Here is a 15,637-nt window from a genome sequence, read left to right on the forward strand (position 1 = left end):
AGCTTATCTGTCCATCTACACTTGTTTAAATGAAACCTTTTACACCCATATGAATGGTGTTTGAACTCATGCTTCCTTGTTAACTAAAATTCATAATTGGGTTTGGGTGCTGAATCAGAAACAGAAAAAATGTGGTGGAGAAACTGGTGAACCGAGGACTGTACAAATTGTTTTGCTTTTCACTTGTTGAATAGCTACATTGTTGTGTTCCACTGTAATCACCTCTTGAAATTCATTAGATGTCAGTTCATCAGAGTAGTCATCTCTAGTTTCATTTCTGTTATTTTTCGGCAGATATCCATAATTTGGTCATTGTTTCATATATGACATATCTCTGGCAAGTCTAATACGCTATAGAAAATCATCATTGTTGTTGGCATCTCATAATATGTAAGGTTTAGAAGGTGAAGGCATGGGTTCAAATCCCATCGGTGTGTGTGAGTCATGGTTGCTCATTTAAAGAAAGGTGTACTTGCTTGATTTTCTCAAACTTGAAAATGGTTCATCGTCCTGTTTTTTGCCTAATGCTAATAACAATAGCACTGATGTTCTTTGTGTTAATTTAATGGTGTTATGAAATTTTTTGCTCACATCTTCTCCTCTCCATTAATAGGTCATAGGAAATGGCTGGTATTAAGGGAGCAAATAGTAGTGATTTACTTGACCTGGAAACTGATGATCTTGCTGTACATGTTGTTTGGGAGAAACTCAAATGACTACACTGAACAGAAGACCTTTACAAGATGCCATGGTATATGTGGTTCGTGAACTTTTCTTACTGTTGTTCTAATAGGGAACAGGCCATTTTGACATTATTATTTTGTTATCTAGATGAAATGGATTTGATTTGGGGTGTGCAACACTTGGTTTTTGTTAAACTTCTGCCTTGTGTTGTTTAATTTTATATTTAATTTCATCTGTTGTTATTGACTGTAGTAGCACTTTTTAAGGTTCTGGAGGGGAGAGGATGGAACGGGACCATCTGGATTTACATTAAGGAGAGCCATTTTAATTTTTTTCTTCTGTTCTCTGGATGAAAATGGCTTCTTCTTTTTTTTTGGTACTTTGGGTATGCAGCACCTGGAATAATACCTGCCTTTAGTTTTGTTTAATTTTATATATGTTTTCATCTTGAATTGAGTTCTTGATTACACCTCCTTTCAGTGAGGGGAGCAGCTGAACTGGTAACTGGTTCCTGATTATAAGAGTACTGGAGGGTTCCTCTCTTAATTCCTTTAGCTGAAACGGCTTAAAGCCTAGCCAATTTCTTTTTTGATTTCAACTCTCTCTTTGTCTATACATATAGAGGATTTAACAAGATGCCTAATAGACAGAGAGTTCATAAAAAGGATTGATTGAGATTTTATTGATTAAAAGTTCGTAACTTTCTTATTGAAGAATATGAAACTTGTATCAGGTTTAGAGAGAAGTTCAGAAGGTCTGGTTATATCCTGTATACCCGTGATCTGTTTGGGTCTTGTGACTCGTTGAATGAATACAAGGTTTCAGATTGCCTTCTCCTCTGTTTAGGGCACCAAAGGTAAAAGTAAATGGAGTGTTGGTCTCCTTATTTTAACATATCTGCTTTAATTTTTTTTTCCTCACCTCTTTGAATGTGCGTAATAGAATTTGAACTTCTTATTGGGCCTAGTGTAACATTAATGCCAGTCACTTGGTGGTTTTTTTTGTTCTTCCCTTGATATTATGGTTTATGTGCATGTTCATTTTTTCGTTTAGATGTCATCTCAAAGGAACTAGTGATGCTTACTCCTGAATGGATTAGTATTTGATTGCGCTGTCTTGCTACTGAAAGCGTTTTATGATGCTCCGTGCTTAATGCTTAGGAATAGCATGTGTGCACTCTCATTATTTGCAAATTTCTCCCGAATTTTAACTGAGTTAGAATATAGTGCTTGCGTGCTTGTTTGATATCAAAGTTTCTTCATTGAAAACAGAAGATGTTGTCAAAATCGACATATTTAAGCTAATGTGGTAGCTAACAAAGGCAGTGGCCGTATGAAAGTGATGCATGAGTGCTAGTTTTTTTTTTTGATGCATGAATATGCTAGTTGATTGCTACCTGCATGCCATTGGAATATTTATTGGAATTACTATCCATCAGCAAAAAAGGAACAGATTCCTACCCAATGGACCACAAATTGTGGATCCCTTATGTAGGGATTAGTCATTCAAGATGCTTGCCTTTTAGACTTTTAGTTGTTGAGCAAAATTAATAAATGCAGAGGTTGTGTCATTGTGGTAGCTAATTTTGTTCTTTAAAAAAAAAATGATAAAGGCAATTCCTTTAAATTTAGATAGCTCTCCCACATAATGGGCATAATGGAGACTCTACAATGCCCATATCTGAAAGAGAGAAAGCTACATTCCCTCTCTATTGGGACACGGTTACAAATTTGTCCACCATAAAACAAGAACAATGCTTTTTCCAGCCAAAAACAATTTAAACTAATTGTTTGAATCGAAAATGTATTTTTAAAATCATAGCAATTTGAATCCAGAACATTCCAAGTTTGGTTGGAGACTTGGAGTTATACATTGATATGATTTTAAAAGTTTAGGGTTCAATTTGAAGCTAACAAAACAATACAATTTAATTTTGTATCAGTCTTAAAACTTTAGGGTTTAATTTGAAAGTTTTGAAATTTTAGAGTTTGTTTGAAATCACTCCATACATAATAAGTTCTAAGATGTAATTTGTCTAGGAATTACATTGGTGGCTCTTCCTTGGGTGATCCAAGGTTCAACTTGCTATCACTTTGATCCACTCATCCAATAGTCGAACTTGATGCTGATCTAGTTTTACATTTTCCAAAAAACAAAAAAAATTACTTCACAACTTTTTAAGCTGTTACTGTTAGAGACTGTAAATTCCTCATGAGCTCAATATCTCATCTAATGCAGTTAACACCTCTAGTTTTTTATTATTTGAGATGGTTATAATGTGTTGTTAATCCTGTAACTCGAATAATTTTTTCCTCCTAGACCCTTGAATACTTTATGCATGGGAATGTGCTAATTAAGCTATAAGACTCTTGGCTGATATGTTGAATTCGATTTCAAATTATTAGGTAAATATTTGTAATTATTATTCAATATAGTTTATATAAATTATCTTCTTTCTAGTAAAAAGAAAAATGTAATTCACCCAAAATAATATGTATATCTTATGACTTCTCTATTATTCCTAGAGACTTTTCTCATTCCATCTTGAATGATTTGTACCTTTCTTCTTTCTTCTTTCTTCTTTCTTTTTTCTTTTGAGGGAGTACTTTTCTTCTTTGTTATTTTGTTTTATTTATCATAAGGCAAAGACTCTTAGGTGAGCAATGGGATCGCAGACCGTTAGTTGCCCATTGTGGGCCAATACATGACTCACTCATTCCAACAGTAGTGTGCCTGCCAGTGCAACATCAACATCAAGATTGGATACATGGGCCTCTGGATTAACATTGTGCAACAATCTTAATGCAATTATCATCTAATTTCGTTTTTGTTATTTAGCCCCCCCAAAAAAATCCAACTTTTTTCGATGTGTAGCTATGGATGATTCTTAGGAAAATCCACAAAGAGGAATTTACCTCAGTATCATTTTACAAGTTTCTTATAACCAGTTAGCGACACTACTTTCACTAGTTTGCTCAATTCAATATACAGGCAACGTTTATGGTGATGCCCAGTTTATAATAAAATTTGCCTGAACTAAATTAAGTTTTATAAAAGATTGTGGGAAAAATAATAAATAAAATTACTAGATTTTTTTTTAATAAGAAATAAAATTATTAGAATTTGTAGAACTGGGGAAAAAAAACTGCATTATTAATGAACACGTGGTGCTGTGATCTTCATGTGTTCCAATGAGGTTTGGACTGTGTCTAGTGCATAGCATTGGATGCATTCCGGACGCAGCACATGTCAATCCCAACTCCTTAATCCATTTTATACATTTTCTACTTAAATTAAGATATTTTTCTAAAAAAAATTACTTCAGAGGATAAGTAGAATAAATTTTTTTATATGAGTATGATTATTGGTTTATTTTATTTAAAAAATAAATTGGGTAAAAATATCAATGTCACTAAAAAAAATAATGAGAATTTAAAAAGTTGTTTGAAAATTTATTTGGTAAAATTGGCATTCTCAAACAAACCGTAAGAAGAGGGAAAAAACCAAAGTCCTACTTTCTTCATCCCCATGTAATAGTTTTACTTAAAAAATACATAAATTCAAAAAGTATTAACGCAATCTCCTATTTATTTTAATTTTTAGCATTATCATTTACTTTTTATACTGAAAAGTGAAACAATTTTAAAAAAAAAATTAAAAATATATAAAAGGAAAAACACAGACATTTATTTAAAAATGGGGCAAGTCCTATTTTGCAAGAAAATATATTGAGTGTGGTGAAAAATCATCAAATCCAAATACAAATTAGAATTGGAAGTACTACAAGTCCCTATTTTGCAAGGACAACAAATTGATTATGTAGTGAAAAATCATCAAATCTGAATACAAGCTAAACAAACTAAATGAGAGTACTATAATTCCCTATACAATGAATTAATTGTGTGGTGAAAAATCATCAAATCTAAATACAAACTAAAACAAGAGTACTATATGTCCCTACACAATAAATTGATTGTGTGGTGAAAAATCATCAAATCCGAATACAAATTAAAGTGTGAAATTATGAACTAATCACAATTTGACACATTAGGTGTGAAATTGAATGTATCTCTATACTTCTCTTTTTTTATTTTTTTATTTTTTTAATTAAAAAAAAAAAGTTGGACGTATCTTATGAAATAAAGAGCTACTCCATTATTACCATTCTTTTTTGTTTTGATAATTCATTACCGTTCTTCTTAAATTTGAGTACTAAGCTTTCTTGTTGTAGAAAATCATTCATAATTTATAAGAACATTTTTCATATTTTTGAAAAGACAAGCCAAATGCAACTGTTTAAGAAGATAACACCTTAGTGAGACTCCAAGTAATCCTTGACATAATATATTGGGACACCATTTATCCCAAAGTCTTAAACCTTAAGTTTATACTCAATTATGTTATATTAATTTCTCAAATTCTTTATTTTTCCTTCAATGGACTTCTAATTGAACTTGTATAATTAACACCTTACTTCAAAGTTGTCACCAAGTAGATTTCCAAATACAGGTGACACACTTCCACCCTCCAAATAACATAAAACATATCATGTTTTTCAGAATGATTTCCACTTAAATATTTTAGGTAGGAATGCATTTTACACCAAATAAACACCTAAGTTTGGACATTGTGTCAAATTAAAATCATTCCCATTCTTTGAAAAATCATTGTTGTTGCTAAAAACTTTAGGTAAGATTAGGCCACATAGCACATAGGGATCCAAATCTGTGGGCTTTGAGGCTGTATTCATGCACTTTCCAATAATAGTCCAACATCATGGTGTTGAAACATTTACCACATGGTCCATTGATTGAACAAAGCTTTGTACTTCATGCTTGCCTGCCTCATGTTTTAGTCTCACTTGGGTCCACATTGATCGACTATCCATGTTAGACATCCGTGCAAATCACCTGGATGAACAAGACACCACCAACCTAATAAGTCCAACAAATTTGGCTACTTTTTCAAGGGGTTTCAAACCCTTATGCTTTATATGTTGGCCTGGTGAATCAGTGACTAGCCTTTCTAAATTATGACCGACATGAGGGGCAAGCTATTTGTGGTCACATTGAGTTCAATCATATATCTCACAGTAATTATAACAACCATCACAACAAATAAGAGGCTAGTAATTGTTTAAAAAAGATTAAGAATCGATTCATTCAACTATGCCAAGTGTCAACACAACGAGACTGAGGAACCAGTTTGATTGATTTTTAAATATGATGCAGTCTTCTCATTTTATTTATGAGGAATGTTTATTAAAGTGAGGAATTACACATACCCAAAAGAATAATCTCGAAAAATTTCGAATGTGTTTACAAAAAAATATATTATGAGATGGTTATAACTTATAAGCTCATACTTTGGAGTTGACTAGACCTATGCCAAATGAAGCTATGTGTAGTTAAAAATGAGATTGGTCTCGGTGAAGGAAAATGATAATGGTATCAACTTTCTGAATCATTTATTTCCTTATTAATATCCATTTGTTCGACTTTCACCTAAGCAAAGTACTAAAGCCTGATTTTGCAATCTTAACGTTTTTCACTCATAATATTTTGAAAATTAATGCAATTTAATTATATATGTTGTGTTTAAGTCATATGACCTATTATTGTGGATTTCAATTAACTCAATTGGTAAGTCTCTTGTTGTCGAGTAAGAAATCTATGGTTCAATTCCTACCTATACAAAAAACTAATTATTTTCTTGACATTATAATAAAGAACAAAAATACTATCGTGTAAAAAAAAAAAGAAGTCATTTGACCCATTGTTAATCATTATATGATATCTGTAGGGGAACAATTTGGTGACCCAGTCCTTGTTGTTCAAGTCTTAGCTCAAAAAGTCCAACACAATGAATTCTTGTAGAGTATAGGCTAAAGAACTCGGTTTCAGTAAGTTTAAACGGCTTGTTGCATGGGTTAAGGGAATACACGAACAAGAATAAATGCCACTGTGTCGAAAGGTCTCCCGGAATGATAGGGCTAAAAACTTGATTAATGGATACAGATCAGTGCAATAGGATTCCTCTTAATGCTACAGTATTCTCCTCTTTTTTTTCTTGTCCCCCTCTCTTGGGGGACTTCTACATATTATATAGGCCCTTCCCAATCATCTGGGCTTTACACTTGTTGATCATCCAAACCCCCACTTGAGCACCTGTCCCATCAAACACCTCTCTCAGTTCTTTGTGAGTTGCGGTAGCCAAGGTAGCACTGTTCAGGGGTCTTCTCCACATTAATGCGGCCAGGAGAGTAGTTGTAATGCATTTAATGTGGTGGTGGCGGCCTTTGTTAAGATATTTCGGATTTCCTTCCTTTTTACGTATTTAGAAGATGGGCTGTAGTGGCTTGGATGTACCTTTGCTCCGGATTTTCAGTATCAGAGGAGAAATTACTCCTCGGACATGTTTTCTTTGCCCCTGTGGGTCTGAATAAGAATTGCTTGAGTCACGCTGGCTCCTCGGATGGGCTGCGTCCTCGGATGGGCCTAGGGCCCAGCTTGTTATTTTGGGCCGATCCCCACAATATCTTTTATGGTTTTACCACAAGTCATTTTATTTTATTTTTTATTATTATATAATATTTCATTTAAATATTTTCTAAACTGTTACATGAAAAATGACAATTTGTTCCTATTGGAAACTCCTTTACTGAAAATTTAAAAAAAGAAAAAAAGAAATACTATTTACTTTATTTCATTTGAAACTCTACTACAAAGGTTGACTTCAACACAAGCAATATTTTTCTTTGGCTCCTATCAAAATTATTGTCTAGAAGACTAGAAAAATTCATATATAAATCAATGTAATAATACACAATATTTTATAAAATATTTTTCTTTTACTCCTATTAAAATTATAATCTAAAACAATTCATAGTTAAATAAATTTATGATGAATAAATAATATTGTAATATTTTTATTTATTTTATCAGTTAATTTGTTCATTGTATTTACATTTAAAAAGTGAAGCAAAACCCTTTAATTTATCTATTTTCTTTTTCTCTAGATAATGATAAATCTCTGTCAGGCTTTTATGATAAAAGACACGTGAGACTTTTTGTGCAAATAAAGATAATGAATGAAAGAGACGCAAATCTAATCCTTTCAAAGCATTATTAGGAGCTTCTCAAAAAAAAAAAAAAAAAAAAAAAAAGCATTATTAGGAACAAAAGATGCTAATCACGTACCATTGTCTATTGGACATGATCCTACAAAGATCAAATTAGCACAAACAAAACAGATAAGGAGTGAAAGAGACGCATAAATCTAATCCTTTCTAAGCATTAATTAGGAACAAAAGATGCTAATCATGTACTATTGTCTATTGGATCCATATGATCCTACAAAGATCAAATTAGCACAAACAAAACAGATATGAAATTTGTGATTCTAATTAAACATCCCAATTAGCAAATGTGGCTCTTAAGTAAAGTGGAAAGGTATCATAAAAAAGGAAAAAAGAAAAGGGTAAACTGGAAAGGGACTCAAATAGCCTAATGGGGGAATTAAAAGTGTGCCCCATAAAATCAACAATTAGGTGTGAGTCTATTATTCATCTATAATAAGGCAAGGATATGGAATGATGTGGTATTTTGAATTCTGGGTGCTGGTTAGAATTCTCAATTCTCTCAGAACTGAAAATGATTGAACCTTTTGAAATTTTCCAACAGTTAGCTAGATGGAGGAGACAAGGATCTGTATGATGATCATGGTGGGGCTTCCACAACTTCTTATGAAGAGTAAAATAAAGGACAAGGTAAGCTCACCTTTATCATCTAACAACTGTGGGGGACTGCCATTGACATATCATTAGGTCCTTTTTTCTTCAGTGGAATATTGAAAATCTAGATTGCTTAAATTCAAATATTAAACAAAGAAACTTACTCACTCTAGTATTGTTGGCTAAGTGATGTTACACTTAAACAAGATCAAAAGATTGAATGTCAAAACATAGACATGTGATTTTGATTTTTGGAAACTTGTCCAAGAGGGATAAGAAATGCAACCCAACACCTTATATTTCTTTTATCATTAAAAATTTTATCTAGATTTTCATATTTTCACTTACAAAGATTGTTTCAAGTATTAGTCTTCCATACTGAATAGCAAAATTACAAATCGCGTATTAATTATGAATTCATATTCATATATGTTTCATTGCATATTATTGTTGTTGAGAAATATTATGTTTCTAATCTATAAACCCGTTGAAGTTTTAATAATACTACTTTTTTAAAACTTATACAAAAACAACAACAAAGTCTGAATCCAAAATTTTGAGATTAACTATGAATTTTTTACAAATTAGTTAGGGTGGATCACTTGTATGAATAATAAAAATACAAATTGTGCATTAATTGTGAATCCATTTTATGTATGTTTCATTGCAGATTATTATTAAGAAATATTATTTTTCTTATCTATATAAAGCCCTCAATGGTTTAATAATGGGTCCGGCTCTCCTCCCGTTTGGAATCCTCATGTTTTCTCCTGTTTTTGTTTAGATGAGTGACACGTGGCAAATGACACATCCAAAGGTTAAAATCCACCCACGTCAACCATGGTTTTTCTCTCAATTTTTTGGGTCTTTCTTTCTATCTGCCTCTTTCTAGCTATCTCTCCAACATTATCACCGCCACCTGAAAATCAAAGGCATCAAGATCAGAACTTGAGTAAAAGTGAATTCTGAATGCTAAGAGAAAACCCAAGATTGTTTTTTTTTTTTTGACAAAACCCAAGTTTGCTTTATTTTCAATCTCAATATACAATTGAACTTGAGAAAAGCAAAGCGTGGAGGAATAAAAATCAACTGAAGTATTTGACATTGAATAGATTTAGCCATTCGGTGATAACGTGTTGGGTCTTCAATAGCCCAAATCAACAAGAAATATACAATAAATTATGCGGTCAAACAATTACTCAAAACAATAGGAAAAAAATGATAAAACAAAATTAAAGAAATTTAAAACAAGAATGGAGATAGAAGTATAGAACAAATGATGGTTTTACAAGCAGAATGAAAATGGCTTTACAAATAGAGGACAATAATCTGCACAGCCACCTTGCACAATAGAGCTTTCTTGGCTTTTGGCAGACAGATATTTTATTCTTCTTTGATTTTCTCATCTATTGTCCTACTTTTACCTCTTTTTTTCCAGAAAGTAATGATCTTGGCACCTTTGATTCTCAGGTGAGTGTGACGATGTTTGAGAGATAGGGGCAAAACCTTAAGAGGAAGGGGCAAAGAGAGAAATAGAAAGAACGAGAGAAAGAAAGACCCAAAAAATTGAGAGAAAATCATAGTTGACATGGGTGGTTTTTAACCTTTGGATGTATCATTTGCCACGTGTCACTCATCTAGAAAAAAACAGGAGGAAACATGAGGATTCCAAATGGGAGGGGAGCCGGACCCTTTAATAATAATACCCTTATTTAACCTATACAACAACAATATTAACAATAACCAAGCCTTAATGCCAAAATTCTGGGATTGGTTATGGATCTTAACAAACCAATCAAGGTTAATCACATATATTCTTAGCTACTGTTTTATTATAATCAAAATTATACTCTTAATTAAATCCTTAATTAACATGTCAATGTTGTGTATTTACAATATTTTGTTTGCAACAAAAGAAATAAGGGCCAAACCCTAAACCACCCCTCCTTTCACTATATATGATGATTGGAACCACCCAATGAATGATTCGACCGAAGCCTTGGAGAAGTATAAACTTCCATCATCAGCAAAGTCTATAACCTAAAGTCCATGGTAACACGCAAACATGTGTCTTGAAAAATTAGTTTACAATGTTTTGATAGATATATTTTAGCTTGAAGAATGGTTTATAGGACTTCAAACCCGTACAGGAAATCAGATGCCCAATTGTCCTAAGCAATTGAATTGTGATGATTCAATTGTGATGTTTTACGTAACATTTTGAACAGGAAAATATATATATCATTGAATTTTCCTAGGCTCCATTCTCAGGTTTTTTTTGCTCTTTTTTTTTTTTTTTTTTTTTTTTTTTTTTTTGAAAAATACTAAAGTTACATAAAATTTACATACAGATGAAACAATGAATATAATTTGTGAAATTCTACTACCTTATAAATGAATATTTAAATTATTTCATTATAATTAATTATATATCGGTTTTTAAACTCGATATAATATAAGTTGTAATACTCGTAACATTCACTTTCCTTATAAAAATATATGAAGTTAAAAATAAAAATAAAAAACTAAAAAATTAAAGACATAGCATAACACAATTAGTGAAGTATGTTATAAAATAAAAAATGATACAGATAATTTATATATATATATATATATAAATTTATATTTGATGACCAAAAATAGGATAGTGATAATAAACTCGAGGAGGATTAACAGACACCTTATGGTGTTTGTTAAAAAACAACTTTATACCAATAAAGTTGACATCTTGTAAGATTTTTTATTAATTTTATAGGATATAGTGCGAATAAAACCAAATTTTTTTAGTTTCATTTGTTATTTCAATACTATTTTCAATCATTTCATCAGTTTAAATTAATTTATTATTAAGTAAATTGCACAATAAATCATTTTTAATAGATAGCCTCGTTAACCTTTCCCATCAGCCAGTACAATGTCTTGTTGTGCCCTGTTGGAAAAAACTATCAGCACATTTATTGGCCTCATGGCACACGTGTCAAGGGACCACATCCACTTTATAGTCAACAATGCCCTGCTGTAATCCAAACAATAGTGTACAAGATAGGCAAACCGGTATGGTATAGATATTGGATTTTGCTAATGTGTCTCTTAAGAGGCACACAATAATTAACCATTTTTGGGTTATTAAAAATTAAAACTAAAAAGATTTAAATACTATATATTCACATAAAAGCCTGGTTGCTACTGATAATAAAACCATGATTATGAGAAAAACATCTAATCCAATTTTTGCACCTACTGGTATTGGATTTGGATCTCCTGTTACACTACCATTTCCATCTGTGTTAAGCTTGAATGGTTTTTTTTTTTTTTTTTTTTTTTTTTTTTTTTTTTTTTAAATAAAAATCAGATGCCCAAGATTTGTAAAAGGCAAATTTTATAAAAGTTTCAAAAAATATTCAAACTTTTTTATTAAAGAATGGAGCAAAATAGTCTTTATTTTTATCATATTTGAATGGAAAGAGATTATATTTACTTTTTAGCTAGATGTGAAACTCAATTTATAATTAGAGTTTAAGTAATAATTTAGTAATAACTAATAATGACATTCATTGTGTTGTTCATGTTTGCAGTTTGAATCTAACCTCCCTTCCTTCATTATCTACAACAACAACAAAACCATAATATCAAATTTCGGGGTCAACTATTTATTTTTAACAAATTAGTTAGGATTGACCATATTTTTTTTTCTCCATTTGATTCTATTTGACATCATACCTTTTATAACTACCTTAATTGATATATCATTTTTTTTATTACTTCTACTTATGTTATTTTTTGTATTTCTCTACTTTTTTTTTTTCTTTCTCTCAACTTGCATCAACTCACTCTTTCTTACATGTGTATTAATTGCTTTTTTTTGAACATTACTAAATCAATCATTGCAAACGACTCTCTCTCATCTTAGAGTGACTGCATTTTATGATGACTGTTAACTTATTGCAGCCTTACTCCTTTTCTCAGATTTGGGACCATCTATGAACAAATTATAAGAGTACAAACGTAGGTGAAGTTCTTTTTTGACAAGTCCATTCTTCAACTTTGTTATTTGTGCTAAAATGGCCTTGTGCAATTATATGATTTATTTATATCAGAGATTGGTACAGTCCTTTTTTGGCTTTCGGCAAAAAAACAAAGGTTCGTTTTTTTTTTTTTTTTTTTTTTTTTTTTTTTTTTTTTTTTTTTTTTTAAACCAAAAAAAAAAGGGTTCGTTTTTTGGCTTTTGCTACTGGCCAGAAAATGAATAATGATCACACGAGCAGTCGAGCACCATGGGTCAATTGTGATATCTGCAACCAGATTTATTTCCCAATTTAGGTAAGTGTTTTGAGTTTCTCACTCAAGCACTCGGGAATGGCAGTAGTGATTGATTTTGCTGTGGATGGAGTCCATAGAGAAACTAGCTAAGATAGTTGGGAAGCTAGTGTTTGATTATCTCTATTCTAAAGTGAATTTAAGAAACTCCATTTTACTATTCATTTTATTGTTAAAATTATATTTTTTGAATATAACAATATACTGGATGCCATGTTTATTTTAAATGAATTTAACGGTATAAATGAGGTAAAAATAGATATAATTTATGATTATAATATTTAATATATTGAATCAGGAAATTAATTCATTTAAAAATGAGATAATCATTTTCCATATTTTATCCCTAAAGGCCAAAGAATCGTCATCCAATCAATTTACTCTTGTAATTAGGGGTGTTCCCGGTGCGGTGCGATTTTGGGCCATTTTTAGCACCGTACTTTACGGTGTGGTTTAACTAAAAACATAACTACACCGCACCTTGTTTTTGCAGTCATATGTGCGGTGCGGTGCGGTTTAGAGTTTAGCCAAAATCATAACCGCACTGCACCTCATTTTTGTGGTCACATGTGCGATACTAAGTATAAGATGCGGTTTGAAGTCAATATATTTTTCAAATTTTAGGCTTTTCTTACTCAACCCAAAACTAATTTTTCCCTTTTTTTTGGGCCAAGTTTTAAATTATTGAGCTAGTATTTTTTATTTTTTATTTATTTTGGGTTGGCTTTTCTAGTCAACACTTGCTAGGGTTATTAAACTTTTTTTTTTTTTGAAAACTAGGGTTATTAAACTATTAATAATATATTTAATATTAAAAATAAATAAATTTATTAATATATAGAGAGGGTGCGGTGCGGTGTGGTTTGTGCGATTTTCTTATTATAAAACCGTAAATCGCAGTCATCATGCAGTGTGGTGCGGTACACTATTACTTGCAGTACGGTGCGGTTATGCCATTTTGCAGGCGGTTTTGGTGCAGTTTTTGCGATTTGTGCGGTTTATGCGGTTTGGTGAACACCTCTACTTAGAATACTTTAGCATGGAGGTTTTTTTTTTTTTAATTAAAAAAAAAACTTTACGCAAGGAATTGCACCCTATTAACATATGCAATGAAAATGAAATAGACAAAGCCAATAGAAAATTTTCTTGTGTGATTCAAACCTTTAACTAAGAGCAAATAAAACATCATTGTGTAAAAGGATAATATTATATACACAACTTTATTTCATAATTTTTTTACAACTGTTGACATGATTTGTTGCAATGAGCTATATTAATCATAATTAATAAGTATATTAACAGTTGTGATTTTTTTTTTTAATAATCCTTTTTGTGAAGAATGTTGTGCTCATATGATTTTTATTTTTTATTTTTTTGAGAATTGTGTTCATATACTTTTTCAGATAGTGTTCATATATTTAATTGTTTGTAAACTGGGATATGGGGTTTGGGCCTTCATGTATAGCCCACCTGGTAAAGGTAGTATATATGCAAATTAATCAAGTAGTAAAGAAAGTAGTTAGTTTCCACGTGATCACGTAGATTGTCACGAGTGGCACGTGACCCTAGCGTTTTCACTTTTCACTCCATCAAAATTTTGACATAACACATCTCATTCCCTGCATTAAATTACTTTCGGGAGTGTTGTGACTGTAAGATCACATTATATACCCCAACCTGATATTTGATAACATATGCGACCGTGAATTTTTTTTTTCTTCTAAAGAACTGTGAAATTGTAATTAGTGAGTCATTAATTTTACATGGATTTAACATTTTCTCTTCATTACAAAAAATCACACGTATCGGTATTGTGGCAATAGTATTATAGTTTGGACACAAAAAGATATCTTCACAAATTTTCTCAATCACTTTGGATCAATTTAATTACTAGAATTTTGTCTTGGGTTTCATGAGAAAATCTAGAATCACAATTTTTTTTACCAAAACTTTACTGCAACTTTGATGTGGTAGATCGTGAGTGGTGAAGAAAAAAATTATGGTTCTATGTGAAAGTAATAGATAATCAATCTTTGTCGCATCAAAGTTGTGGTAAAAAAAGTTGTAATCTAGAACAACACAAGTTCCATTCTAGGGATGTAAACTTTTACGCACGGTGCCTCCTTGTAACATATCCTTGTTCCTACTATCTATATACACAATAAATTTTATAATTTTTTTAAAGCGGAGTTTTTTAGATGCAATAAAATTTCAATGTATTAAGTCCCCTCTATTATGATTATTTCTATTATTAAACTAAGACATCAATTAGTTTTTGGAATATGAGATATTTTAATCCCAAATCCATTATTCAACGACAAGAGACTTAGCCCATTAAGCACTAACTGGAACCCACTTTACAATAGTTAAGTTTATAGATTGTTAGTGGTGTATAATAAAAATGGTATTAGTGATAATTCTATGTGAATTTGATATTGTATTAATCACAATCGATCACCCCAGGGGTTATTAAATTTTTTTTTTTACCACCGCACACCTTTGATGCGATGGTCACTCTACAAGTATAAGTGTTTGTGAGGCATGGGGGGTAAGGGCTGAGGTTCAAGTCTCCAAAAGGGAGTTTTACACACATATACATTTAGATTAGGTTAGAGTATAATTTTTATCTTGTATAAATATATATATATATATATATATTTTGTTTGCAATTTGTTATGTATATTGCAAATTTGTATTCTTTGAGTGAGCTTTAGTATTCTTAAATGAGCTTTTAATAATAATAACTAAAAAAAAAAATTGTATTCTTTGAGTGAGCTATGCACACACGCTTTTTTTCTTTTTTTAATGAAAAGTATTAAAACTACTACAAATTATATCACAAAAAGGTTATAAAGTGACGTGGTAAATTATCTTATTGGTGTCATTTCAACAAGATAATAATAT

General features: G+C 31.2%; 1 protein-coding gene across 3 annotated transcripts in view; it reads left to right on the forward strand.

Annotated features, from left to right (window-relative positions):
• Positions 1-1,016, forward strand: part of LOC126708035 (leucine--tRNA ligase, cytoplasmic) — a 21,147-nt gene extending 20,131 nt beyond the window's left edge. For all 3 annotated transcript variants that reach the window (XM_050407850.1, XM_050407848.1, XM_050407849.1), the window contains one exon: positions 614-1,016. In XM_050407850.1, the coding sequence (XP_050263807.1) occupies positions 614-620 (7 nt within the window). In that variant the 3' untranslated portion in view covers positions 621-1,016. The remainder of the gene's footprint in view (positions 1-613) is intronic.
• The last annotated feature ends 14,621 nt before the right edge of the window (positions 1,017-15,637 follow it).

This window comes from Quercus robur, chromosome 12 (assembly GCF_932294415.1).
Source record: "Quercus robur chromosome 12, dhQueRobu3.1, whole genome shotgun sequence".
Classification (NCBI taxonomy): domain Eukaryota; kingdom Viridiplantae; phylum Streptophyta; class Magnoliopsida; order Fagales; family Fagaceae; genus Quercus; species Quercus robur.